Source organism: Calypte anna, chromosome 18, assembly GCF_003957555.1.
Source record: "Calypte anna isolate BGI_N300 chromosome 18, bCalAnn1_v1.p, whole genome shotgun sequence".
Classification (NCBI taxonomy): domain Eukaryota; kingdom Metazoa; phylum Chordata; class Aves; order Apodiformes; family Trochilidae; genus Calypte; species Calypte anna.
In genome coordinates, this window is record NC_044263.1 from 10,542,315 (window position 1) to 10,569,961 (window position 27,647).

The window sequence follows — 27,647 nt, forward strand, 5'->3', positions numbered from 1 at the left end:
TGTAGTGGGAAACAGTGACCAGGTAACAAGATTTTTGTTTTCCCAGACTCAAAAGGATTACACAAAACAAAGGAAACCTAATCTTTTAAGAGACTGTTCCCCAAAGCTGGGTCAGAAAACGTTGCCTCCATTTGTCTACGGTTATTAAAACTGAGACAATCCTTCCTGATAATAGAGTATTTAACAGGATTTCATAGGAGAGATAAGAACACCAGAAGACACTCAATTAAAATGAGGAGCACTCATTGATGGGCTCTATCCAAACCACCACAGGCTGCTCAAGACCATTCAAAACACTTGATAAATTCACTGAGATTTCCTAAGGACTGAGCTTCTTACAGTTCTGTATTAGGTGAAGAAGATCTGAAGTGGACACCGTGGTGCCTGGAAAAATGCTTTTAGCAGTGTCAAGAGCTGAGGAGGTGTCTGTGATCCCAGGCTGAAGTCAGCAGCTCTCTTCTCAGCCGTGGTGATGAACTCAGCAGGGGCAGCAGGAACCAACTTGGATTTGTTTCAAAAAGCCAGCAGGAAGGAGGATGAAGTGTTCCTGCCAAGGAGATGAGAATGGCCACTCACCTCCAGCCCCTGCAGTAATAATCCTTTGCCTTTGGCTGTTTGTTTTCTGGCTGTAAGGCTGGAAAGCTCTCTGCCCAGAGGGGCTCTGCAGTCTCCATCTCTGGAGGTTTTCAAGACCTGATAGGACAAAGCCGTGGGTAACCTGGCTTGATCTCAGAGCTGGTGCTGCTTTGAGCAGGAGGTTGGGTTACAGACCTCCTTCCAGCCTGAGTTATTCTATGACTCCTCTGGTTTCATCCCTTTGACATCTATCATCCTTGGCTTTCTTCAGATATCAAACTGTTAAAGACTAGGTTTGAAAGTTGATGCTTTATAAAGCATGGCCAGAAGTTGTGAGTTGAACTGCTTTGCATGGCTGAGGCACAGAACCCAGCCAGAAAGAGGTAAAGATCTCTGCATGAGATGAAAATATCACAATAACTCTTCAAGGACAGGATATAAAAAGGGTGAGAAATTACAAGTCTTTTGAAATATATATATATATATATCACAGGACTACACATGTCTGCAAAACAAACTGGAACTGCAGGATAATAACTACCAAAACATATTTATAGCACTACAGTCTCCAGTGTGCTGCATGAATAAGGGTTGAGATGTTTTTTGGGCATAGTCTTCCCTGGCTGCAAGGTTATATATCATACAGCCTAAGCTGCTCCTTCATGTCTCCTTCAGACATCTCTCCAAATGTGTCACTTTTTTCTCTCATCAGCCTGAAGATGGCAGCCAGCTGCTCTCTCTGAACCCTGTCAAGAAGAAAAGAAGAAGTAGGAATAGCCAGACCCCAGAAAGCACTTTGAGCAAGAGCACCATGGTCAAATGAAACCCAAGGCCAAGCACAGGTGATTTTTCCTGGCTGCAGAAAACCTGCCCAGGTGAGATGAGGAAGAGATTGCCTCTTGGTCTCCTTCCTCCACCCTCCCATCTTTCCAGTCTCCCTGCACATCTCTCCACAGTTCTTTAAAGATGGAGATAAAACAAACTGCTTTAAAGCCAGCTTTGCAGCTCCTTAGAGCTTAGGCATGCTCCAAGTATCAGGATAACACGACGTGGAATTTAGTAAGGCCACCAAGTCCCAGTTCAGCAGACTCCATGATGAAACTGCTCCATCAGCAGAGTCCTTTCAATCTGTTCTGGGGGTCAGTAGTTACACAGTAATTCAGGAATACCTATTAACTTGAAATGCATACCCTGCCTTAGAGCTGCAGACCAGACTGCCTTCACTTTGAGCCACCACTGGAAGATCAGATCACAGATAGAAATCTGGTTTGATTCAAGAGTTCATCTGCCAATGCCAACTGGTGAGCTGGATTCCTGTAACCAGTCCAGCAACAAGGTCACCTCTGTGTGGGCAGAGATCCTCAACCCAGAACACCACTGGACCACCTAGCTTAGATTTCCAGCCCTAATAAATGCCAGAGTAGATGATTAACACCTTTCTCCCCACACCAGCTGATACCCTGAGCACCTGAAGCAGGTAACCAGTTTTATTTCTGTCCTGCAGCACAGTCTGGGGTCTGTCATGGGGCTTTACTTGAGGCAGCTTTATGGGAAGGTTTGGTCACACATCATCACTCAGGGATCCAGCAGGGTGGGCAGCACAGAGGTATCAGTTGTTACCAAGTAGCTCACAAACTGATGCAACTGCCTACAAATCCTACAAATCCCCTTTCTAGGGCAAAATGAATGTGGGGTAAGGCTGGCTCTGGGCTGGTTTGTTCACACTGGGAGCAGGTTGCAGCACTGCCTGGCACATCCCTGATTCTCTGGGGTGAAATTTAAAGAACTAAGGAGGTTGTGGTGCTTTATGGTTGGGAGAAGCAGCCTCAAGGCTCATTTTTTGTCTGGGACTGTGAGGCCAGAATTCCAGTAGCCCAGTGCCTCAGCACCCAGACCTGCTGCACTCCCAGCTCCTCCTGCTTCTTCAGCATTTATACCTGGGATAAAATCACAGGCTCTGGCTTTTACTTCCCCATTTTCACCCTGTGAAGTCTTCTATCTCCAGGACCCTCTCCAGGGCTAAGCCCCAGCAGACGCAGGAACTGGCTGCTCTCTCAGCACCACTGCAGCAGCAGGGCAGGAAAAAAAGCAGATCCTGGCAAAAGAACCCTTATTGGCCCTTTTTTTTTTTTTTTTTTTTTTTTTTTTTTCCCTCTATTGCAATTAAAATGCAATTATCCCAATTATCCTAAGGCCAAACGTATCCTAATAATGATGTGGGATCTTTTGGTTATGAAAAGGTCTGGCCAGAGGCTGTCAAACTCTGCCTGGATTTGTCTGGCTCAGCTGTAAATTTTTTGTGCCCAACATGAAAAGCACCCAAGTGCCCTTTCCAGGAGAGAGGAGAAGAAGCTCTGGCGTGAAGTGATCAATATTTTATTTTAGAGCACCAGAGGGCACATTTCCAGTCTGGTGCAAAGACATTCAATACACAGCCTTGCCTCATGGGTCTGAAATGCCAGCTGGGAGTGCTCCACACAGGTCTGCATCTCTTGCTCCTTATTTCAGACATTAACACTGTTGAAACCTCCCCCAGGGCCTGTCTCCTTGTCTCTCAACTTGCAAAATCAAGCTCACAAACAATATTCCCTCTCTTTAAGTGCAGCATCAATGCCTGTTGGCTGTCCCCTCAGCTTGGAACATCATGACTGTGCATTTGCAAAACAGAAATAAAAAAAGAGCTGCTGCTTCTCTGTGCTACACAATCTACAACAAAGTGAGAGCAAAACAAAGATAAAGAGAGAAAAGAGCCTGGGAAGGAAGAGCAAGGCATCAAAAACACAACACTGATTTCAAACATGAGCTTCTCCTATCAAAGGCAACCTTGTAAAACAGCTCTGCACTGCTCCAGGTTGTGGGTTTTTTTATGATTTGAGATGAAACCTACCTCATTTACAAGTAAAATAATTCTCTCTTCCCACAAGTGCTGTCCTCAAAACTACCTGGATTCAGGAGGTCAAGCAGGATTTTATTTATTGCTGACAAAATAGATTAATTAAGGCTTTTCAAAGCAGCCTAATTCTTTTTGATAGGCAATTGAATTTGCACCTGTAACTCCCTGAGGCTCCTTTCAGACATTTCAGTCCAAAACATTTTACAGTTAACTGAACGTTTGGGGCACTGAGCCACAGGTATGTTAAAGGAGATCTCTGTGTCAGGAACTGCTGAGCATCCGTGGTCACAGCAGCAGAAATCCTGGGCAGAGATCCTTGGGAAAATTGCTAATTCCTCCCCAGCCAAACAAGACCAGGCCCTTGCTGCAACACTCTGTGTTCTCCAGCAGAAATAAGGGAAAATCCCAGGCTTTTGCCACTGGTCTGGTGTTAAGGAAGGCAATGGAATAATTTATGTAGCAAAAGCCATAGGAGGGCAGAACGTGCCTCAAACCTAAAATCCAGATTTTCAACACAGACCTCTTGAGGAGGAAGCAATAAGCTGCTGAAGTCAGGGAGAACAAGCATCAAACCAAATAAACTATTCAAAGGTTTATTGGACCAAACAAAGGCAATTTTTACAGATTCAAGCCACTAGAATGACAGTCCTTGGTATAAGAGCCACCATCAGATACAAAACAAAACGAAACAAAAGTAAAAAAAACACCCAGACAGCCATTTGAGTAGAAGAAAGAGTTTGACTCACTGCCACTAGCAAAAACCTGGACTCAGCTACAGACTTTGCTGGATGTACATATTGCCATGTCACTTAAACACAAGGTATATAAGGCATTCTTTGCATAGTTGGGTGCTGGGGACACAGAGGCAGCCAGCACCGAGGGAGACAGCAGCTGTACCAGCAGGGTGGTGAAGCAGGGGGTCCAGATGTGCCCCAATTCATATGCAAACCACTGAACACACTTGCAGTTGTCAGGCTAGGAAAGGGCAGCCCAGCCTCTTCTAAAGCTGAAGCCTCCTGCTGTTCTTTCAAGGAGCCTTTTTAGGAGGAATTTGTCAACCCCAGGTGCTGGAAAAGACAACTGTGGACAAGGTTTCAAGTATTGTCTGCATAGGAACTGAAAAAGGGGGGAGGGAAAAAGCAGCCTGGTGGGTTTCTGATATGTTTGCAGCATTAGCCAAGGGGCTGTTGTCCTGCAGCCAGGGAGAAACTTGGAAGGACACATCCCCAGCCAGCCTGCTGTTTCTGCAGCAGGATTAGGGGACAGGGGCCCTCTTCTCACTCTCACAAGCCAGCTGGGTTTGATCTGAAAGCTGCTCCAGCTGAAGCAGGGGTAGAGCTGAATTCATCTTCTGCGTGGGACAGAGCTGAGGAGCAATGCTGAGCTCTGTCTCCTGTGGACAAACCACAGAGCTGGCAAGAGAAGAGGGCATGGGAACAGCAAGCAGGCAGAGGAATGGGGAGGGTGTCTCTTCCAGGACCCCACTATCTCATCCTGAGCCAGAGGGAACCCCTGATGCCATAGCTAACTCCTTGGGTCTCTTCTCTTGGGAACCAGAGTAGGGAAAGGTGAGAATCCAGATATGAACACCGGGCAAAGCTCAGTCTCCTAAACCTCCACCACAGGCCAAACTGCTACATTTTCCATCTTTGTCACTTCTCAAGTCTTCTGTTTACCTACAGGATCAGCTCTCTGCTAAAATAATTACAGAAACCAGACCTGAGCCAGTCCAGCTGCCATCTGCCATCCCTCAGCTGGATCCCACTTTGTCCCTCCAGCCCTCAGGATGAAGCAGCATTGTACAACATGAGAAATCATAGGCAGTTCCCACCCCCTCCAGCCAGAAAGAGGAGCTTGGCCCCAGGGAAAAACAACTTGATAGTCTGGTATAAGGTTCAGGCTGGTCTGGGAGAAGGGCTGTGGTTTGCCTACCCCAGTAAAGGAGCATAAATTCCATGGCAGGCCTAATACATGGGAATGAACACAACTGATAGGCTTGCTGCATAGCTGGTGTCCAGTTTGGGTTCTGTCTGGGGGAAAGGGAGGAAGGTTCATCCCAGGCCCCCAAACACAACTCAAATCACTGCTTGGGCCCAGTGGTCCCTGGAGCCACACAACAGATTCTCCTGAAACTTGAAACCACAGGAGTTTTTGGAGAACTCAACTTCAGAACAAGAGGGGATCCCATATTTTGAGGGTTTATGGATTTCTCTTATGGGTGTTTTTGGTTGTTTTTGGTATTTCTCTCAAGCCTTTAAAGATGCCAAGGGATGCCTTTAGGAGGAGGCTAGGGACAACTTCATATAGTCTTCAGTTCTGCAAAGAGAAACAGGGAGAGAAATCATTTCAGCAATTTCACCCCTCAGGTTTGTTCATTATTATTCACACAAGTAAGGCAGGGGAAAACTCAGTGTGTGTCACGGGGTTGGGGGAAGGCAACTTTCCACATCAGGGCAGAACAAGCCCCTGTTTGCAAACCTCATTTCTTTAAGGAGGAGGCTCTTGGGTTCATCAGCTGCAGCAGGATAGTCAGACCCCAAGCAGAGGTGTAAATCCTCTCATCTGGAAGCAAATCAAAGCTACAACCCTTCTGCCATACTGATAAGAGCTGGAGAAGCCTCCCTGACTCACTGCCTCCCAAGGTTACTGCCTCACTGTCCTGTGCAGAGCCTCCCTGGGCTGCTGGCACCCTTGTCCAGTCCAAACTCCTTCTCCCACCTGCAACCAGATGAGCCAGGAACTGGTTTCACACCTGAACAGGCTGATCTTTCTCAATCATCCTACAGATGTGTCTGTAAAAGGGAAGAAGGAAAAAACCCAAAACCCAAGACTCTCTGCAGGCCACAAGGCTTCCTTTTGGTGGGAAGCTCTCCTGGTGTCCCAGGGATGGAGGGTGAGATGATTGGATGTGTTTTTTGTGGGTGGCAACATCCAGGCACTCCCTGAGGTCTTGCAGCTTGTTGATGGCAGCACCAGAGCTAAAAATCCTGGCTCATTTGTTCTCAGCTTGAACCCTTCAGACACTCTGCTCCTCCTGCCCCAGCACCTGCACTGGGAACCACCCGAGTGGTGTATGTGGAAAATACACCTCAACTGCCCCTGGACACAGAGACCTGCACTGAGGTAGAGGAAAGCTACAACACACATTATCTGGGCACTTAGAAACACAGACAGAAGCACCCCAGACTAATTCCTCCTGAACTCTCTAGGACTGGATTCACCAACACCTGAACCCTTTGCTCCTGCCAGCCCCAGCCTCTTCCTCACTCCTCTGCAGCATCTTCCTCACTCCTCTGCAAAACGTTGCCTTCTCCAGCAGCCTCACAAGTGCAGCTGGTGACTTCCAGGATGGGGGATGGAGGGTGCAGCATCTCCTGGGGCTGGGGTGAGTGGGGAGGCTCAGCAGCTGCCCCCTAGGACAAGGAACAGGAATTCTCCGGGGTGGATAATCGCTCCGCGGGATTCGCGGCGCTGGGGCTGGGATCATCCTGCTGAAGTCACACCAGCATAATCAGATTTCACATGTGAGGACATAAGCTCCTTGCTGTGGGGGCCCAGAAGGAGAGGTCCCCTCCAGGATGCTGCAGTTGGAGCAGGGAGGGATGGAGGACACAGCAGGGAGGGTGGCTGAGGCTCAGTGGCAGCCTGCAGCCCCTCACAGGGATACTCACCTCCAGGACAGGGCCAGGCTGACAGCTGGGGTAGGAAGAGCTTAAAGCAAGCATGAACTGACTAGAAGATGTCCATTAGAGCCATAAATTCCCCATCTGCACAACAGGGATACCCCTTTCTGCTCCTGGAGCAAGTTCTAAGGGGGTTTAGACTAAGAAGCATGGGGCAGTCCATCCCTGGGGACATTCGGGCCACACAACTTCCCTGAGCTCTGTCACTGCTGCCATGAAGCCAGAGAGACTTAAATGAGCTCGGGGTGGAGGCTGTGAGGCATTCCTTATCCTTGGCTCCTCCCTCCCTTCCATTTGCCTTGGATGTTGAAATGAAGCTGATCAGCATGTGCCTCGGCAGCAAATTAATCAAGCCAGGCTAGGGTCTTCTTTTGCTAAAACCATATCCTCTCTTCACATATGAATTATCCAAATATCTCTGCTCTGGCTCCAGCTGTGGGCTGAGTCAGCAAAATGCACAATCTGCCAGCTGGACATGGTCCTGTGGAAGGGGGAATAAGGATTACAAAGGAGGTGCTGGAGGTATCAAAAAACCTTCCTTCTCCTGAAGCATGGAACCTGTGTCCTTCTGATGCCTTCATTAACATTCCCCTCACTCCAGCTCAGCCACGGCATCAGCACAAGGGCAGGAACCTCTTGTCTTTGAGAGCAGAGAGCATCCCAGCAGTGACAAATGGTGGCATCCCCTTCTCCATTTATCCCTCACACCTGCAAAATCCACAGCAGGAGGTCAGGAAATCCTGAAGTCCATCCATAGACTTTTCTAAAGGAGTCCTGGATCAGAGCATCTTGCTGTAACCTCTGGTAATCCCTTGTGTCCTTCTCAGAAAAAGTGTCACTCAGGAAGCTGATTTTCAGAAGTGCTGGAGCATTCTCAGCTCCTTCTCCTGGTAGAGGGAACAGGTTTCTCAGGAACATCAGTCCTCTGGTCTGAAATCCTGGCAAAGAAGGCAGATGACAATCTGGCTCCAGACTCTTCTCACTCCAGACAGGCTTCAGTTGACCCTTGAGGGTTAATACCAGTGAGAAAAAGCCCTGGGCAGACTTGGGAACTCGTGGTGAAGCTCACCCCAGCCACTTCCCTCCCTGCTGTTTCACTCCTGAATGGTCCCATCACAACTGCTTCCCATTTCTCTGCTACTGGGACAGCTACCATCTCATTTCTGGAAGTGACCATGGGCCAGGTCTTGGCCAGGATTGGGGTATTGCAGGAGGGACATAAAGAAGGACATACTAAATCTAAGCCAGTTGCTTCTGCCAACAAGTAAAACGTGGAGAGAGAAAACTTAAATGCAGAACAGGGAGAGACAGTCAGTGTGCAGGAAAGAGCAGGAGAGTGAGAGGTACCAGAGGGAGCTTCCATCAACACAAATCCAAACTTCCTCCAGTGGAATGGAGAAGTTGAAAGGTGCACACAACCTCAGGAACACCAGGAAAGCAGCCAAGGCTGCCAGAGCCTGATGACCAGGGAGCAAAAGTCCCATTGCCTTCAGGACAGGGTCCAGCAAGGAGTCAGCACCCCCTGAGCTGCTCTTACCCACCCACCACTGCTTCAGGACAGAAACCTCCCACATTTCCCAGCAGCAACAGCCAAAATGTCCAGAACATGACCAGGAAAGTGGCTCAAGCTCCTGGCCAGCTCACCTAAGGGGTCATGAGCAGCTCTTTCATTGCATGTCCATCCCCTCTCAATGCTCCTGACCCCCAAACCAACACCAGCACTGTGGGGAAAGCTGTGGATGGGCCAGGCTGAAGCTCTCCTCCATCACTCAGTCTCTGTGCTCACAGCCAGGTTTGGGGGGAGATGATGCCCTGAGGTCCCCCCAGGCACAGGAGAGGCAGAGCAGGGAGAGAAGGACAAACTGCCCTGTGCCATGCAGGGTTCAGCAGAAGCAGCTGGAGACAAAGTTGTGAGCATTGTGTGAGAGAGATGTGGAGAAGCAGCCATGAGCTGGGACAATTCAGGAGCACAGCCAAAAGGGAAGACTCTGGGGCTCAAGCAGAGTTGCTGCCTGGGCTGAAATCTCATGCCAGGGCAGGGTTGGAGACTCCCACCTGGCAAAGGCTATGGGGGAACTTGGAAAAGTTTCCTCTCCTTGATGGGAGAGGAGGAGATGGGGAAAGGACTTCCTGACCTCCCCTTCCCTGGGTTTCAGAGGGAGGCATCCTGAGTTCCTCAGTTTTAAAAGCTGCTGGGGACTCATGACTCAAACCAGATGCTCTATAAATAGGGCCAGAGCTCACATCCACTGACATCTCCTTGGTCAGAAGGCATTTTCCCCAGGGGGGTGGTGGAGGCAGGGAAGTGCTGGGCCACCAGGAAACTCCCTCCTCATACAAGAGGAGCCTGGAAGCTACAGAGAGAGCAGCAGAGCAGGGGGAGCTGAGTGGGGACCCCCAAATACACAACACCCCTTTCCTACAAGAGGCAGGTGGGAAGGGATCATTCCTCCTGGGCAGGGTTCTTGGTGTTTTGGGGCTGAAGGCAGCTTTGCCTCGGGTTGGTGCCATTCCCATGGCTGGTGGCCCCAGGGACCAGTGGCCAGCCTGGCCTGAAGAGTCCCATGGCCCCAGGCTTTGGGATCCCTTCCTGCTGCTCCTCCTCCCTCAGCCCAGGGTGACTATCGTGCTGCAGAAGATGAAGAGCAAGCAAACAATAAAACCCCAAAGAAATCCCAAACTTACCAGCTTCCCTCATCCAAAAGAAGCATCATGCTGGACAGGACAGCAAAGCTGCTAGGTGGGGGGTGAAGGTTGGCAAAGGAGAAGGAGGAGGAAGATGTCCAGGCAAGCAAGCCAGGGCTATGTGATGGCAATGCAGGGGGTGGGCAGGGACAGATGCAGATGGAGAGCTCTCCCAAAAAGCAACCTCCCCCAGCCCAGTCCACCCACTTATTTTTTTGGAGGGCCAGTCATGGAGATGTTCAAAATAGGTCAAGGTCTGTCAACACAATCACTGAACCCCTGCAGCTGCTTCCTGCCCATGTGTGCTCCAGAGCTGTCATCACAAGCATTGTCTCCTTCAAAAACCAAACCCCAGCACGATTCTCCCCCAGGCCACAGCTGATTCCTACTTTGATCCAGGATGCCTGGCAGAGCAGGGAAAGGTCTCTCCTCTCTGCCATTCCCTAGAGCCAGGCTCCATCCAGGGCACCCTGCCTTGCTGCAGCTCCAGGGGCCAAGCCCAGTTTGATTCAGTGTCTCCTAAGCAAGGGCACTCTGAACCCCTCAGTTTTCTCTTGTTAGATTTCCAACAAGAAAAGGACTGGGCATGAGATTTACAGCCAGCCAATTCTCCTTGCATGAGAATTCCAAGCTGCAGCTGAGCCCTGGGTTTCAATCCAGTTGGGATTCAGGCAGTGCCTCCTTGACCCATCTATGCCTATATAGAAGGCTGAGAGGCAGGGGAATATTCTCCTGGGATGGGTCACCTGGCTGCAGGAACTGAGCCCATTGGCAAGGAAACTGGGCAGCCATCCCTTATCTTCTCCACTCTTACAGAGACAGCTGTGGGATCAGCTGCTCCATCCATGAATGCACCAGGGAACAGGATGTCTGAGCACTTTGGTGCCATTCACTTGGATCCTGCTCAGGGGGTCTGCACGGTGCCCTCACAGAGCCCCCCCCCCCTAGGACAGCTTCTGGCTCCCCACCTCCTCCTGAATCCCAGAAGCAAAAGAGAGGAGAGACCTTTCACAGACCATCAGATGGGATGGTCTTTTCTCCAGCCAACACACCTCCCAAAGAGTGGCCAGGACAGAGAACAGACAGCTCAAGCTCTCAGCAGCACCAAAACTTGGCTGGGACCTCCCCTGCCTCATAGAGAGAGAGAGAGCAGAGAGCAAGACCCAAGAGAATCATTTCTCCCGACTGCTTTCTCTTTTACCCTGAGTGGAGCTTTGGTTGCAGCTGTCAGTGCTCAGCAGACTCCTGCTCAGACTCATTTCCAACTGCAAAAAATCCCCACTGACCTCGTTCAACTTCCAGGGAGGTTTGGTGAGCAAGAGGCCACTTGGATGCAGCCAGGCTCTGCAGGCACACCAGGAGCCCTTCCTCTTCCTCCCTCACCTGCAGGAGGTGCTCAGCAGCACCCATCAGTCAGTCCTCATGGGCTGTCCCTCCTGCTTACACCACTCAGCCTTGCTGGCACAGGGACACTGCTGTATTTTTCAGCCCAAACTGCTGCTTAGCACCGTGGCACTACACTTGGCTATAGATGCCCAAAAGCCTCAGACGCAGGAGAGAGAGGTCTGGGAAATACACTGTGCTGGCTCAACAAAGGGCTGAATCCTTCCCCTGCCCTCTTCTCCTTCCTGCCCAGGGTGTTTTTCTCCCTCAGGGGTGCAGGTGCTGGGTGCTTCTCTTCCAGGAGTCCTTGGGACCCACCGGGTGGATCAAGCACCTGTGCAGATGGGTTTGAAGCGAGCTCGACTGTCCTGCTCCCTCACTGAGAAATTCCCTCTGGTTTTTAAGACTGAAGTCAGCAGAACCAGGAAGTTGCACCACTCAGTAAAGGGCACATTCCTTCCCCTTGTAGTCCAGACTTAGCACCAGTTTAAAGCTACAAGACTCAAGTGAGTACTGGGCAAAAGAACCCCAGGTTCTGGAGTGATGCAGGTTAGAGCAGAAGTGGGTTTGGGTTTTTTTGTTAAATAAATCCAATCTACTGCATTCCTCTCCTTTCCTGTCTGAAGTCCTACAGCTCTTCCTGGAAAAAGGGAGGTCATTCTTTCAATGGCACCTCCAAAATCAGGGATGAGTTAAGGCTCAAGGACCACTTCAACACAAGTAGCCCCAGAGGGGGGCTGGGGAACCCCCACTTGTGTGTTTGGGATGTTGCTTACAGGCTGCTTCATACAGGAACCCGTTGGTCCCTGGGGAAGCTGGAGGGCTAGAAGCAAAGCCTGAGCCTGCCTCAGCTTGGGCAACTCAGCCCAGGACTCACTAGCCACTCACTCAGCAACCCTGATTTTCCCAACGAGGAAGCAGAAGTTGTGGGATGTCCAACTTCAGGCAGCCAAGGGGGAAGAGGTGAGGATCCAAACGTGAGAGCCCCCATTCCATTCCCCCTGGAGAGCTCATGGAAAGTGAGATGGAGGCAGAGGGAAGGGACTCAGTCATCTGTTATGAGGAAGGAAGAGGGAAGGACATGGTGGGGGAGGTGGGAGAGGGATTCAACTGCAGCTCAGAAACAAACCCTCCCCCAGAAAACGGGACCCAAAAGGAAAGAAAAAACAACAAACAAACCAAAAAACCAAACCAAACAAAACCAACCACATTAGCAGATGTTACCAGTGGTACCACTACTTCTAAGAAACAGCATGTCCTTACCAAAAAGATTTGCAAGAATGTTTGTGGCCGAGGACCTAAGGTACTTGCTACAGAGATGTGAGATCAGAAGTCAGCTCAATCCTGCAACATAAAGGTGGCAAACCTGGGTCACAGCAGGGCAGCAGCATGGTCGGGGTGCATGGAATCAGGGAGAGGGATGGGACTGCTGAGCCAGAGGAAGGATAGAGGACTGGGCTGAGCTGCTCACCTGGCAGCAGCCCTGCCCCCTTACACCACCTGCCAGGCCTGAAATGAGAAGCTGCTGATGCCACAGGGAAGGTTTAAGGGGAAAAAAACAACAACAAAACAGGAAGCCAGCAACAAAGCAAGACAAAAAAGAAATAGAATTCACAAAGCTGCCTTAAGGAAATGAACAACACAAATATGGAAGAGGAGAAAATAAAGGAGCAGGAGGAAAACCACGCCTGGCAATAGCCTTCAGCTGAGAGCCTCCAAGGGAGCTGGCAGTGTCCATCAGCCCCAGGTGGGTGTCCTGCTCTGGGATGACACCAGCAAGACAGGATCAGCAAAGCCTGGGAGGTCCCACATGAGCAGGAAAGGTCCAGCACCTCCTGGAGCTGGTTCTGAGCACAACCCCCCTGTGCCACTGCTGTCTGCAGACAACGTCCCCTCAGTGTCCCCTCCGTGTCCCCAGGTGACAGCAGCACCAAGGACCCAGCCCAAGGCCCTGCAGGACTCCTGGCCCTGAAAACCTGAGCAGCAATTGCTCAGCTGGTTTGGATGGAGCTGCTGGTGCAAAGGGGCTGAGATTCCCTGCTGCAAGCAGACTTTTGCCTTGGTGGTTGGAAGGATTATACCAAACAATTCCCACGGAGGTTTCACTCACACCCACTCAGTTCCTTCCACCACCCCCCTCCCCAAGTGAAAACTTCAAGGATGCCAACAGATCTGCTGGGCCTTTCTTAGGCTGGGGGCTTCAGGCAGGATCAAGTTAACAAAAGGAAGAAAGAAAACATTTTTCCTGATGCCTCCACTGCAGAATCAACCCAGCACCAGAGGAACACAGAGCTCATTTCTGCTGCTGACCACAGAGCACAGAAGCCCTCACAGATCTTTGCTCCTGGCAGTGCTCCAAGGCAGGTGAAACCCAAGATCTGAGGCCAACTGGGAGCCCAGAAGCTGTGAAGAAAGTTGGGTTTGATATGAAGAGAGCTGCAGGTCTGCACGGAGCCCTGTGTGCCACCTGGGTGAGGACATTTCTGTGCCAGCCCTGGGACAGGTCTCTGGATTTAAGCTGCACACCCTGGAGCTGGGATCCCTCCACCTTCCCTTTCCCTGCTCTGCTCACATTCCCACTCAAGCCTTTACACCACTCTGGTTGTGGTGCATCCCCAGCAAGAAGTGACAAATCCCCCCCAGATCATTCCAGGAGCTGCACAGCACGGAGGGGCAGAATCAGGTCCCACAGCCCTGAGCACACAACATCTCCCAGGCTTCTGGAGCCAGCACTGGGCAATCAGTTCCCTGCAGTTTGCCTAGGAGGGAAGGGCTGTGAGCTGCACACATCTGCTGGGGAGCAGCCTGCAAAACCAAGCCCTTGCTAAGGTGGTTTCACACCTCTGGCTGCCCATGGGCTCTGGTTCCCTCCCTCTGCACCTGGGCAGAAAATTCACAGCATAGAAAGGCTTTGGATAGGGCTTTGCTGCTTGAGGTGCAAGGTTGGGGTTGATTTCCCTCATCTAGACTGGGAAATGTTGAGCTGAGAAGCTTGTTTTCAGCAGCAGGACAGGCTCTTCCTGTCTTCAGGTAGGGCTCAAGCTCAGGAGGAAATTTTAGTAAAAAAAAACAAAACAAAGAGATGGACAATTCTCCTTCTCTAGCAGGGCCACTGTGTGGCAAATCCCCCACATCACTTAGAGCAGAGGAGCCATCCCTGGGTATGGACATTCCCAGTTTTAGCCCCATCAGTGAACTCCAAAGCTCCAAGCTCACTCACTTTGCTCCACTCAGCTGTGTCCCTGTCCTCAGGTTGGAGAAGGAGCCAGAGATCAGGTCCTCTACAGATGTAAATTCCTGTGGCACTGATGGGATCAGGGAACTACAGCAGCTGGGAAATGTGGTCTGAGCACCCAGAAGAGGAGCCTGAACAACCCCAAGGTATCTCTACCTCCTTAATCAGGGTGAGTTGATTTGTTCTTATTTTTTTCCTGGGTGGGAGAGGTCTGGGTCATGGTGCAATGAGACATTAAACCCAAGGCTGTTGAAGCAGTCTGGGGACAAAGAGGTCTGAACACAGCCAGCTTGTTTCAAGAGGACATCAAGCAGCTGGCCTTGGGCAAGAAAAAAAACAAAACAGAAAACTCAGCTCACCTTTGTTCTTCCTCAAGTTCTTCTTTGGTCATCATTGACTTGTACTGGTTTCCTCTCAGCTTTCCAGGGCTGTATTTAAAAGAGAACTTCTCATCTGCAGCTGGAGAGCGGGAGAGACAGAGAGCAAGAGATGGTGTGAGCCAGGGACCTCCAAGAGCAAAGATCTTGGGTTTGTTCCTTGGGCTTCTCACTGCTCCCATCCACACACCCCTAAAACTTCTGGCTACCCCAAAAGATACTTCCACAGTCAACTCCAGTCTCCAGAAAGCCTGGGAAGTGTGTGGGAAGCTCTGGATCGTGGTGGAGAGCTGGGATGCTGCTGGGCCAGAGGACAGCAGGAGTCCCAGCTGCAGCTGGCACTGGACACTGTCCTCCTGGAAGCAGACACAGATAAATCCTACAGCTCAGGAACCATATGCTGGTGCTCTCTTTGGATTCAAAGCTTTGCAGGCCCATCTTGGCTTATCAAGACATGCTAATCCTGCCCTGATTACCCCGAGGCATTTTCCATTTCCCCTCTCCAGACCTCCATTCCTCCTCTCTCCCTCCCCTTGTCCAGGGGCCCTTCCCCATGCTGGGGGCTCACGGATGCTGCCATAGCCCAGCAGTGGAAAAAGGAGGTGTCAGGCTGCAAATCCCAGGGCTGCAAAGAGACCTGAGCCCTGGCAGCTCCAGGAGCTGGGTCCCAGTCCTGAGGGAGACCTGAAAAGGCCACCAGGGTCTCCTCCTCCAGCCCTGGCTGCTCTCCTGCCCAGCTCCCCAGCCTCAGCCCTCTGCTAATTCAGAGCCCTGAAGCTCTCAGCCAAAGCTGATCCTTTTCCAATCGGATTTGGTTTGAGCACTATTTGCTTTTAAAAACTTCTCCCTTCTTTTATCTTCCTAGAGATGGGAGGAAGCGGGAGGAGTGGAGGTCAAGGCAAAGGGCAGAGGAGCAGCTGCTTTGGGTAGTTGCCTTCTCTGGTTATCTGGGGCTGGTTATCTGGGAGCCTTTATCTCTCAAGGACTGCAGGACTCAGCTGCCTCACGTTGACTCCTCTAGGACTGCTGTTTCCACATCCACCCAAGAAACATCTCCTGTTTCCACCAGTCCTCAGAGCCCCGGGGATACTCCTAAAGAGCCCACAAGAAGATGTTGCTCTGTTATCTGCCTGGCCCTGAAAAGTTGCACATTACCCACAAACCAAATATCCAGGGTGATCCCTTGCACTAGCAAGGCCTCAAGAGTGGTGAAACTCTTCTGCCTTCTGTGGCAGGAAAGAAAGCCTCAGCTTGTACATAACCTGTCCCTGTCCCCAAGGAAGCTGCTATTGCAGACACCACATTCATGACAGTTTCCTCCTCCACCTCCCCAGATGAAACCACCCCACAGCCCCTCTCCTCCCTTCCTCACACCCTGAAGGATTCAGCATCAGAACCTTCCCATTAGTTTTTGGTCAATGCTCCCCCTTAAAGATTTTCTCCCCCTGCCCAGATTTAGGGATTTCTCCAGCCCCATACTCATACAAGCACTCAGCTGCTGCCAGGGCTCTCACAAACCTTGGGTACCCCCCCTGAAGCCCAACTTAGAGCCTCATGTCAGAGATGTGGACACTTGGGATGTCCAAAACAAGCAGCCCAAGGCTGAGGGTGCTGGCACGGGTCTGAGCTGCAAGGTCCCTGCTGGCAGCATACTGGGTGTACTGGGAATGGAACACAAACCTCCACTCCCACCCTTCCTCTGCATCCCTGATCTTGGGGACCATCCCTGGGTGGAATACTGCTCAGTGACTGCTCCTGAGTGTTTCTCTAATCCCCAAACACCTTTGGGATTGCTTCTGGGGCAGCAGCCAGGCAAACTCTTTCCCTAGCCCCTTCACAAGTGTCTGAACACAACCACCCCAGTGCTCCAATCCTGCAGCCCCAGACATTCAGCTTGCCCATATCCACTTCCCTGGGTGGGAAAACCAGGAGACAAACAAGTCTGGGCAGCTGAAAACAAGCAGCAGCTTATCAGCCCTTTGGGTGGCCATAAAAGAACACAGAGAAACTTCAGCTGGCCACTGCTTTGGGAGATATTAAGAGAAAGAAATTAAAAAAAATAATAATAAAAATAAAAAAGAGGGTGTGACATCCTGTTTCTTACCCTGGTGCAGGAGCTGTTTTACTGCCTTTGTATAGCTTGCCTGATTTCAAGGACAATAAAATCACTTCCCTCACGTGGTTTTCTGACAAGTAAATTGAGTTTCAGGGTTTTGCCTGTCCCAAAAAGGGCAGTTTCATTGCTACCCCACCAGGAGAGAATAAGAGGGAGGTGAGGAGGCTGCTCATCTCCCTGCCCACAGGCTGTGGTTAAGAAGGAGCCACTGAGCTGCTTTGCTGGATGTTTTCTTAGCTCAGGAACTTTCTTTGCAGCCTGAAAACAAACTTCAGGAAACACACAGCAAAGGGGAGGCCGGGTTTCCATGTGGACAGGGAGAACACCACAGAAACAGGAGGTGACCTACTTAGAGCCTCTGTGAGTTCAGATTAAAGAAAACATTTATCTTTCATCTTTCTGCCCCCACCAGCTTCTGCCCCAGGCAGGGAGAAGGCTGCTCGGGAGGTTTTGGCCACCGTGGCTGGTGACAGAGTGGCCATGGCATCACCGTGTGCCCAAAGGGTCTCTCTGCTCCTGGGCTGGCTGGGCAGCAGCTCAGTGGCTTGAGCTGGGTCAGGACCAAGCAGGACAGAGGAGAAACAGTGGAGGAAGGAGTGAGCCAGGGAGCACCACTACCTCTGCTCTCTTCATCCTCCTTCTCCTCAGGTCTGAGCTTTACCCAGTCCTGTTACAAAACACCTTAAACATGGTGTAAAGAATTCAGAAGATGGGTCAGGGATATCTGCAGGAGAAGCCTAAGGAGGACACTGGGGTGATGACCACCCATGGCCAGGGACCACCATTGCCTCATCCTGAGCCACAGCCACTTGGGGGGAGCCCCAGTGGGGTCAGCACAGCCCTGAGGTGGGGCTGAACCCAAGGACCCTGGCAGAGCAGTGGGAATGAGCATCCATCTGGATCTGGATCCAGATCCATCAGTCCTCCAGCCAGGTCTCCTGCAGCCCTGTCAGTAATAGCCTTGATCAGCAGTGCTGTGAGAGACCCAGAATGGGGTGGAACAAGGGGCTTTAGGGAAGCCCATCTCTAAAGGTGCTTCCCCCACCTTGTGGGCACAGCTCCAGGATTCCAATTTGTTTCTCTGTGGCATTAGGCATGATCCTCCCAAGCCAGGGCATTGCCACCCAGCACCTCAAAGAAAGCAAGTGGAAAGGGGTGCAGAGAAGAGGGTGCACCCCAAGAGCTCCTGGTGCCCCAGCTGCCCAGGGCCACCCCGGGAAGGGACTCCTGGGGACTCCTCAGCATCTCAGAGTCCCCTTCAGACACTCTCCTGCTTGGCACCATCTGTTTCATTTTGTTATGAGCACAGCAGTTGTCACCCCAGTCAGTCAATGAATCATTTTCCAATCAACTAATTGGCTAATCAGTTAAACACAGCTCTGCCTAAACCCCCCTGGAGACTCTTCTGGATGGGAAGAAGGAGCTTTTTGGCCTCAGCACAAAGCTACCCCATGGCAAACAGCCCAAGGGCACCTGGGGAAGCAAACCAGGGCAGGAATCTCCTGCAGGATGGGGACCATCCCCAAGCACTTCAGCCCCTCAAACCCATCCCCACCATCTCCCCAGCTGCTGGCTTGGCACTCACCAGCCTCATCCTCCAGCTCTCTCACCACCAGCTTCTCATTTTCTGAGTCCAGATCTTCCTCCTGGAGGAGTTAAAACCAAAGCAGCCGTGAGGAGAAGGCGTTGGGCTGAAGAACCCCAGCTCAGCCAGGGCACCAAAGGCAAGGGCTGGGCAGCTCTTCTCTGGATCTAGCAGCCTGAAAGGATGCTCACTAATGAGCCAGGGTCATCAGTCTGCTTTCTGCAGGGAGAGGGGGGGGGTTTGGCCTTGCTTACTGCAGTCCCCCCCTCCCCCAGTGCTGTGAACTGCAAGTGCCTCCCCACAATCGAGGGGATATTAAGGTTTTTAGGATAGGTTTGTGCTCAAGCACCCTCCCAGGCACCCACCCAGCCCCAGCACCTGCTGCACAGCCCCCCCTGCCTGGGGACATGAAGGAGACTGAGTCCCAAGGACTTCTGGGTGTCCCCAGGGCAGGCTTGGATGGAGCATCCCAGCAGGAGGAAGATGCAGGTCCCCAGCAAAAGTCACCTCGCAGCCAGGGGGCTGCCCCAAAGCACGGGAGCTTTGGACCAGTGGTCAACCCCCCCTGAGACCACACTGGCCCCTGACCTCTCCTTCCCCCAAGGAAGCAATTAGGAGCAGCAATTAAACAGCACTCTTTGGTGTTGGGGTTTTTTGGGGGGATTGTTTCAGTTTTTGTCTGAGTTTTTTTTTTTGTTTTTGTTTTTTGGGTTTTTTCTTTCGGGGGGGGGTGTGGGTTTGTTTGTTTTTTGGTTTTTTTAAATGGAAAGCAATTTAGGAAGCTTTGGGGGTCGCCTCCTCCAAGCTCCCACAAGCTTTATCACACCCAAATTGCCTCCTCAGGCCACGCAGCTGGCAGGCAGGCAGGGAGAGGAGAATTCCATCTCTGGAGGAAGGACAGGGACACTTGGAAAGAGCTCAGCAAGCCAGGAAAAGCCAGGGAGAAGGAGATCCTTCTCCCTGGGGAGGGGAATTAAGAAAGCCGAGGGAAGGACCCTGCGCAGAGCCGAGGCTTTGCAATGCTCAGCTCTGGATAAAGCACCGGGAGAGGGATGCAGCCCCGACCCAGAACTCGGTTCCTTTGTCATCGGTGAGGAATGTGCATTATTCACAGCTCTCTGGCTGCTCCTGCCGCCCTGCTCCCGGCCTCGCCAGAAGGAGACGGTGCCGAGACCCCCCCCACCCCTTCCAGCCACGGCTATTTTGGGCCACGCTTCCAAAGATGGGCACTTCCCACCCGGGAATGGCTGGGTGGGGGCAGCACCCAAAGGAGCAGCCTCGGAAAGGGTGTGGGGATGCTCAGCCCTGGGGACTGAGCCGTGAGCCTGGGCCAGAGGTTCCCCCTTCTCATCCATCTCTCCCGGTGAGCTGGGGTGTCCCCAGGGAAGCCTCAGCCCCCAGGAGCAGGCACAAGAGGGGATATTTTAGCCTGGAACTGAGCATTTCCTGGCATTTCACAGGGGAAGCAAATGGGAAATTTGGGGTTCAGGCTTTCAAGGGTGGAAAATAGAAAAACAAACAAACAAACAACAAACGTTCTATGGGAGCAGCGAGGGATCCATGGGGATGCCAGAGCATTGTGTCATGGCAGTGCTGGGAAGCCCCTGCTCCTGGCAGCCAGTGCCTGACTGCAGCCCAACAGTTTTCTGCTTGGATGGCTCAGAGGCAGATGCCAGCCCCTCCCTAACCCCAGAAACACAGCCCCAGCCTCAGCATCCCTGTCTGCCTGCCTCACCTTGCTCCCTGGCACCCACAGCCATTGCTGTGCCACCCCCTGACCCCCAGCAGCACTCCCTGCACCCCCAAGGAGCACATTTGCCCCTGGAGCACTCTTCCTCTCTGCTTTAAGCAGACCAAGCCATTAAAAGCCCACCCAGACCCCCCTGGAGGGTGCAGTGGGCAAGCTTCACCCTTCTCCTTGGCTGCTGCTACCCCAGGTGTCCCATCCAGGCAGGGACACCTCCTCTCCCTGTCCCACACACCTCTGCCTTGATGGAAAGTGCTGCATGGCCACATCCACCCTCTGCTTGTCCCTTCTGCCCAGGGCTGGAGCCAGGTGAGGCACCCAAAGGTGGTATCTGGAAAGAAGCAAAAGCTTTGAGCACAGAGCATCCCCCGAGCCCTTCCCATGCTCCAGCAACCATCATCAGCACCTAGGGACACATCTCCAGGTGGGGACAGCCACCCACCTCACCCCCAGCACCCCAGCTGAGGCTGCCTCCCCCCCCCGTGCCAAGTCCTGGCGTTGCTGCTGGAGCAAGGAACAGCAGAGACCTCCAATGCCCATCCCTGGGAATGGGTTTGGAGCTCCTGAGCTGCCCACCACAGCAGCCCCAACCCAGGGGACCAGGACCCTCCCCAGGAGCAGCCCCAGCTGGGCTGGAGGCACTTGCCCAGGATGCTGATGTAGCAGATGGGGGTTAACAAGAGGGGGGAGAGGTGGGAAGGGAGAGAAGAGGAAGGGATTCAATTCAATAACACTTCCCACCTGCTCCATCACCAGGCAACACCCCCAGGAAGCTCCTTGCTGTGATTCCCCAGCGGGGAATTCGCTGCCCTCTCAGTCCCAAGGCAGCTCAGGAAGCAGAACGGCCTCATCCCCCCCTGAAAACCCTGTCCCTCCCTGCTCCCCCCAGCCCCAGGGCTCCTCAGCCCAACTTCTCCCCTCTCCCTGTGCCAGGAGGGCGGCCCTGGAGGAGGGGATGCGTGGGCAGGGAGCGGGGACATCGTGTCCAGTGACCTTGCAGGGAAATACCAGCACCAGGCTGGCTTGAAAAACAATCAGCTGGGACAAAAAAAAAACCTGCTCGGAGCCCAGCCCAGCCCTGTCCCTGCCCCTCCCTGCCTGGAGCATCTCGAAAGCCCCAGGGAGCCTGCCCTGAATTCCAGAGCTCCCCAGCCCCGGTGTGCTGGGGGCTGCTGTGCCCTGGGATGCTCTGTGAGAGCAGGACAATGCCCAAAACTGCAGGGTGAAAGTGCTGGGACAGTGCTGGAAGACTTGACAACCAAAAAAGATGCTATGGCAGCCCAGGCACTGCTCTTCCATGAGAAGCACAGCCCAGGTGCAAGCCCTGAGGAATGTTTTGAGGGTGGGGAGAGAAGGAAGAGTGAACAGGATGGCAGGAGGAGCTGCTGGAGAAGCATGGACCTGAGTGCTCCAGCCACCAGCCTGTGAGCTAACATCTCCCCATGGTCACACCCCAACCAAGGCATCCTCCATGCAGAAAAAAAGGGCAAACAAACAAAAAGGACTGCACACTTCAGAACCTGGGAGCATCTATAGGGGACTTGCCACCCAGGCCAGCTGCTGCAGCAAACAAAGATGGCATTGCTGCTGGCAGTGACATGAGGACACTTTTGGCCACAGCTGCCTGGCCTTGAGGGGCCAAGAACCAGCTCCATGCTCCTGCCCACTGCCCAGCACCCCCTGTGCCTACTGGCATTGGGGTCACACCTCTGCACAGCTCACCAGTGCCTTGGGAAAGCTCAGAACCTGCCACCACAGGGTTAAAACCCAACAAGTGACTTACCTCAAATAGCAACACAGCAATTACATCTGTGCTTGGGCTTTGGGCAGCTCTTGGCTTTTTCTTGGCTGAAGCATTTGTTGGACCATCAGAAACACACTCCTGCCCTTTAGCTTCTATATCCCACCAGCGTGATGCTGGGTCCAGCAGTGGAGGCTCCAGGACAAGACCTCCAGGGACACTTTGAGCATGGGCTGCACCACCCCACAGGTGGCTCCAAGTCACCCAGGAGAAGACATCTCAGATGTAGGAGCTTGGTGTTGTCCCCCCAAAATATCCCTTTGTGCCTCTGCCCTCAAGCAAGCCCCCTCCCTGCCCTGGGGGAACTCCCCAGCACCTCATCATCTGGGTTGCAGCTGATTTCTGGCCATTTCCTCCCTGGTTCCTCCATCCCTGGCACAAAACCCTCTGAGCAATGGGTTTCCCTTCTTAGAAAGGACACAAGGAGGCCACGGAGCTGGTGTGTTCCACTCCCTGTCCTCAGTCATAGAGACAACCCTGGCATCTATGGGCAGGATGGGGGCAAATGAGTGCCCCACTGCAGCCCTGGGGAAAGGGAAGATGCCAGGCTGCAAAGCTGGGGAAGAAAATTCCCTTAAACTCCTGGGCCCTGCATGTTGCCATTTATGGCTGCACTTTCTGCTCCAAGCCTGATGCAAGAAGTTGCAAGAGGGAAAGGAAGCAGCCAGGAGACAGCCAGCCAGCAAGAGAAAAGCCAGGAGGAAAAGGGGAAGGAAAAAGCCTTAAAAAAAAAAAATATATATATATATATATATGTATATATCTAGAGATATCAATTCTAATGATGGGCAGAGCTGAGCAAAGTGGAGCAGCTGCTGTGTGGGCAGCTCCCTTTACCCCACTGCTGGGGGTCTCTATCCTCCCAGCAGCCAGGGAAGCAGCTGCTACAGAATGAAGCAATTTTCCTGTCCTGGGTGAGGGTCCTGCCAGCCCCGAGGTGCCCAGGGGGGGACAGGCCTCGTACAGAGGCAGCACTTCACACCTCTCATCCCCCCAGAATGTGGGCAGCATCTGCTCCCCCCAGTCCCCCAGTCACTGGGCCAGCTGCTGGGACTCTACCCAGCCCAGAAGGGACCCGGTACCAGCCCGACCCTCCCGGACCCACCGGAGGGGACACAACATAAAGCCTGGACACAGCCATGTCCCACTCAAGGGAGATGACACCCGTCCTGCCTCCCTTCCCAGCTGGCAGCCCTACACATTCGGTACGGGCACATCCCAGCGGGTGTGGGTCCAGCCCCACATCCCGTGACAAGGGGCAGCCCAGCATCTCATCCCTCCCCACCACGCTGCGGGAACAGCACAACTCCTGCCCCAGCCCCGAGGCAGTCGGCACAGCCGCCAATTAGTAGCAGACTAATTAGGCAGGCTCTCCCCTCCGGCAGGAGGAGGGAAGGCAGGCAGGAGGTGTGAGGGGGGAGTCCCAGCTGGGTGCTTTGTGCTTCTGCTGTGTCCAGGGGTGCTGGGAGCCTCGAGAAGACACAGATAGGGTGGGGGACAGAGTGGAAAGGTGTGGAGAGCTTTGCAGAAGAGGCAACTTCGTCCCCTTTTGCTGGATCACCTCCAGAGTTGTCCCCTGTCTCCCCACTGCCACCCACTTGACCCCTCTCTCTCTGTGAAGCCACCAGCTGGGGGTAGCCCTTGGCAAACGGGGGAGCCTGGCACTGCCCCCCACCCTCCCCTTCTCCAGAGCATCCCGGACGGGACAGGATCCCAGCAGCAGCTCTGGACCACCCCTGAACCCCCTGCCACTTCCAGGACAGAAATACTCGTTACAGAATGGAAGTTTTCTGACAGTTTCCCTCAAGAACAAGACCCGGCAGCCCCAGCCAACAGCTTTTCATCAGGGGATGGCTTTGACAGCACTGCCTCATCTGCTAACGAGCTGGGGATGGGGATGATAACAGACAGCGACACACTAATTAACTTCTTTTTCTGTGATGGGAGTCAGCAGAGACAAGGGGAACCATGTTAATGGAAACAAGGACTCCTGGGCTCTGCCACTGCTTCATTTCATAGCCGTGGGCACGATGCTGCAACCCTGGGTTCCTCCTGGAGAGAGGCAGGGGGGGAGCCTTGGCCCAGCTGAGGGAAGCTGAGCCCCCCAGCTGAGGGTGCTGAGCAGGCTCAGGTTCCCGGGGCACAGGGAAGGCAGTGGGGGTGCAGGGAAGGCAGTGGGGGTGCAGGCTCCGGCCAGGCAGCAAACACACCGAGGCTGCTCCCCCTGAGCAGTTTGGCTGCGTGGTTGATGCCTTCAGTAAATCTGAACCATCCCGGCCCAGTACGTGCTGAGAAGAGGAGGGGAGCAAAAAGAAAAAACAAAAAAGGAAAGCAAGCTCTGCAAGTGCCAAGCACAGCCCTCTGCTCACTGACCCGGACCACCAAAAAACAGCAGCAGCCTGGAGGGAGCCCGCGGGCGAGGGTGTCAGGAGCCTCCTCTGCTGAGTCACAGCAGGGACCGCAGCCCTGTGCCCGGCAAGGCGGCTGCCGCAGGCCAGGCAGAGCCTGCAAAGCTCTCCCTGCTCTGCCCAGGCTCTGCTACTGCCTGTAACATCTGCCCGAGCAGTGCTGGAGGAAGAGGAAGGAGCTTTGAGGGTATTTGCAGGGAGTAAAAGAGGGGAACCCAGGTGAGAGCCTGTGTTACTGGGGGTGGTATCCCCCACTCTGCCCCCCATCAGCACCCCCAGCACTGCTCCCCCTTCACACGACTGCAGTGCCTGCTGGAAGCACAGATTCTGTGCCACCTCTGCTGTGCCACCCAGCACCCCGGCACTGCCAGCCCCAGCCAGGCAGCCTGCACCCAGCATTCCTGGCAGCAGAGATCATGCATGGGCTTGGCCAGTGCTCCTGAACACTTTCAGAGCAGCAAAAACCATCCCTCCCCCTTCCAACAGTTCTGCACCGCCACCCAGATCACAGCCCTGCTCCCCAGTCCTTCCCAAGGAGATGCTGCTGGGGTCCGGGGTGACTTGCTCTGCCTTGCTCCCACAGTGAGGTCACCATTTCCCAGAAGGAGAAACTGGCCTGGCCCCTGCTCAGCTCCAGTGTCCCCTTCACTCTGCTGCAGAGGGGCTGAGGGCAGCAGAGCCCCCGATCCCACGGAGCACAGCCAGGCTTCAGGGGGACACAAGATTCCCCGTGCCTTGAGTAAGGGCTCCCTTCCAGGCATGCAAAACCCCACTCCCTGTACCTGAGTGGGGAGAAAGGAGCTGAGACCACCTCTGCAGGGGCAGTGCCTGTTCCAAGACATCAGGACTGAAGGGCAGCCAGAGGAAGGGAGGAGAAACATTCCCAAGAAGCTGGCAGAGGAACCATGAGCTCTGGCAGCACTGGACACGTCCATCTGTCCCAAGGGGGTGCTGCACCCCCAGGCCCTGCAGCAGCTCTGGCCGAGAAGCCATCTTTGCTGCCCAGCTGGCAAATGGCAGCCCTGGGGCTCTCCAGCTTAACAAAGACCCCGCTACTCAAAGGCACCAATAAATCATGTGGCAGAGGGACAGATGTGGCTTCCAGGACACTGGGACACGGGAGGGGGCTGCTCTAGAGCTGTACCCATGGCCAAGGGGTGCTGGGAAGTGGAGAGGGAGAGCTCCAGGGCTCAGAAATGACAAGAAGAGGTGAGGAGGAGCAGGGGAAAGCAGATCCAGGTCTCCAGAGCGGCTCAGGGCTCACTCTGGGGGGTGCACAAAGCCCTGGGACCGGCCCGAGGCCGCGCAGTGAGGCGGTGGCGATGCTCTGCAAGGCGGGGGGGCAGCGGGGATACGGTCAGGGACGGTCACAAACGCTGCTAAGAGCAGCCAGCAGGCGCCTGGGCCCCAGGCCTGAGCTCCCCAGCCCAAACACGCTGCCAGGATCCGTCATTCCTGGAGCTCTGAGCCTCCCCCCCCCCCCCCCCCCCGATCGCTCTCATCCTCTCGCTGGGACAAGGGGACATCCTGGGAGAAAGTCACCAACGCCGTGAGTTCAGGCGCCTCAGGTTGTCACCGAGCCCCAGCCAAGCCAGGCAAGAGGAGACGGACACTGGGTGGCCCTTTTATTTCTAAAAAAGATCCAGTGCTGGAGCAGGATTTACTGGGTGCCTAACAGGCAATGATGCCCGTCCCTGCTGACTCCCCCATCTCCCCCAGGGGCTAAAGGACAGTGTCCTGCTGGGGTTTGGAAGGAGGGGGAAACCTTGCCTTGGGGCAGGCAAGGACAACTGGCTGGGGACAGCATAAGGGAACCCCGTGCTGGCAAGGGGACAGGTTGCAGCAAGCCACAGAAAGAGGATGCAGAAGAATAAACACATAACCACATACTACACAACCATCACCACCTGGATTAGCCTTGGGGAGAAGGAAAAGCCTCCTAGGAGCTGGGATGCACAGACAGGAGAGGCTCACACCATCTTTACTATCTTGCTTATTTTTAGGAACATACCTTTAGGGGCGGTGGGTGGAAGGAACCCAAAACACCCACCCACCCGCTGCTGCCGCACTCGGGGACAACAGACTTGTCCCCATCCCAGGGCAAACCCTGGCTTTTGCCGACACCTCCCGTGTTTTAGTGGAAAACCCGGGCGCTGCGCTCCCGCCCCGACACTGCCGCGGGGACGGCGACAGCCGGGAAGGGACACTGCGGGGCGGGGACCCCGGCGGTGCCGGAGAAGGGTCCGTGGGGACCCCGGCCTTACCTTGCTCTTTGCATCCTCCTCTCGGGGCTCGGGGTCCCGGGGCTCGGCGGGCAGCTGCCGGGGGATGCTCTCGGTCACCGGGGGGCTGGGCTCGGTCACCGGGGGGATGCTCTTGGTCACCAGTGGGGTGGGCTCGGTCACCGGGGGGATGCTCTTGGTCACCAGTGGGGTGGGCTCGGTTACCGGGGGGGTGGGCTCGGTCACCGGGGAGATGCTCTTGGTCACCGGGAGGGTGGGCTCGGTCACCGGGGGGATGCTCTTGGTCACCAGTGGGGTGGGCTCGGTCACCGGGGGGATGCTCTTGGTCACCGGGGGGGTGGGCTCGGTCACCGGGGGGATGCTCTTGGTCACCGCGGGGCTGGGCTCGGTCACCGGGGGGCTGGTCTTGGTCATCGGGGGGATGGGCTCGGTCGCCGCGGGGCTGGGCTCGGTCGCCGTCTCCCGCTGCTCGCCCACCGCCTCCTTCCTCGGCTCGCCAGCCCCGACCTCCTCCACCGGTACCCGGCCCCCTTCATCCTCCGGCCCCGCTACCGCTTCCTCCGCCGCCTCCTCGCCCTCCTCTGCCGGCTGCCGGGGCCGCTCCGCCGGCCGCTCCCCTTCTCCTCCTCGCAGCCTGACGAAGACGAAGGCGAGGACGATGGCCAGGACGGTGAAGAGCAGCGAGACGACCACGTACGAGTCCACGGCCAGGTCCATCCCGCCCGGCTGCCCGGAGCCCGCCCGACCCGACTGCGCGGCCGCGGAGGGTGCGCGGAGCTGGGCAGGCTCTGGGCAGGCTCTCGGCCGGCTTTACCCGGCGTCATCTGCCTGGGCCCTGCCCACAGCCCCGGCCCCCCCTCCTCGGCACCCACAGCCGGGAGCCAGGGCCGTGCCCCCCCACCCCCGGCCGGGGAT

At 54.2% G+C, this 27,647-nt stretch overlaps 1 protein-coding gene across 6 annotated transcripts; it reads right to left on the minus strand.

Moving 5' to 3' along the window:
• On the minus strand, positions 1-27,530 carry MXRA7 (matrix remodeling associated 7). Of its 6 annotated transcripts, none has more exons than XM_030461863.1 (6): positions 26,902-27,530; positions 26,754-26,838; positions 20,516-20,611; positions 18,534-18,594; positions 14,815-14,914; positions 568-1,322 (listed from the first exon to the last, which is right to left on the minus strand). In XM_030461863.1, the coding sequence occupies exons 1-6, from the start codon at positions 27,447-27,449 to the stop codon at positions 1,208-1,210; spliced, it is 1,005 nt and encodes a 334-aa protein (XP_030317723.1). In that variant the 5' UTR covers positions 27,450-27,530; the 3' UTR covers positions 568-1,207. The 6 variants fall into 6 exon arrangements, with proteins under 6 accessions (XP_030317726.1, XP_030317723.1, XP_030317727.1 ...); XM_030461865.1 differs by lacking the exon at positions 568-1,322 and adding exons at positions 4,631-5,785; positions 12,484-12,564 and having other exon boundaries at positions 26,754-27,530; XM_030461866.1 differs by lacking the exon at positions 568-1,322 and adding an exon at positions 1-547 and having other exon boundaries at positions 26,754-27,530.
• Between the last annotated feature and the right edge of the window lie 117 nt (positions 27,531-27,647).

Excerpts from the sequence above, each read along its gene's own strand:
- MXRA7 (XM_030461862.1), bottom strand. The coding sequence starts at position 27,449 with ATGGACCTGGCCGTGGACTCGTACGTGGTCGTCTCGCTGCTCTTCACC. Across the intron at positions 18,595-20,515 it reads CACTTTCCATCAAGGCAGAG|GAGGAAGATCTGGACTCAGA; the intron begins GTGTGTGGGACA and ends TAACTCCTCCAG. Across the intron at positions 14,915-18,533 it reads AGAGCTGGAGGATGAGGCTG|CTGCAGATGAGAAGTTCTCT; the intron begins GTGAGTGCCAAG and ends CCCGCTCTCCAG.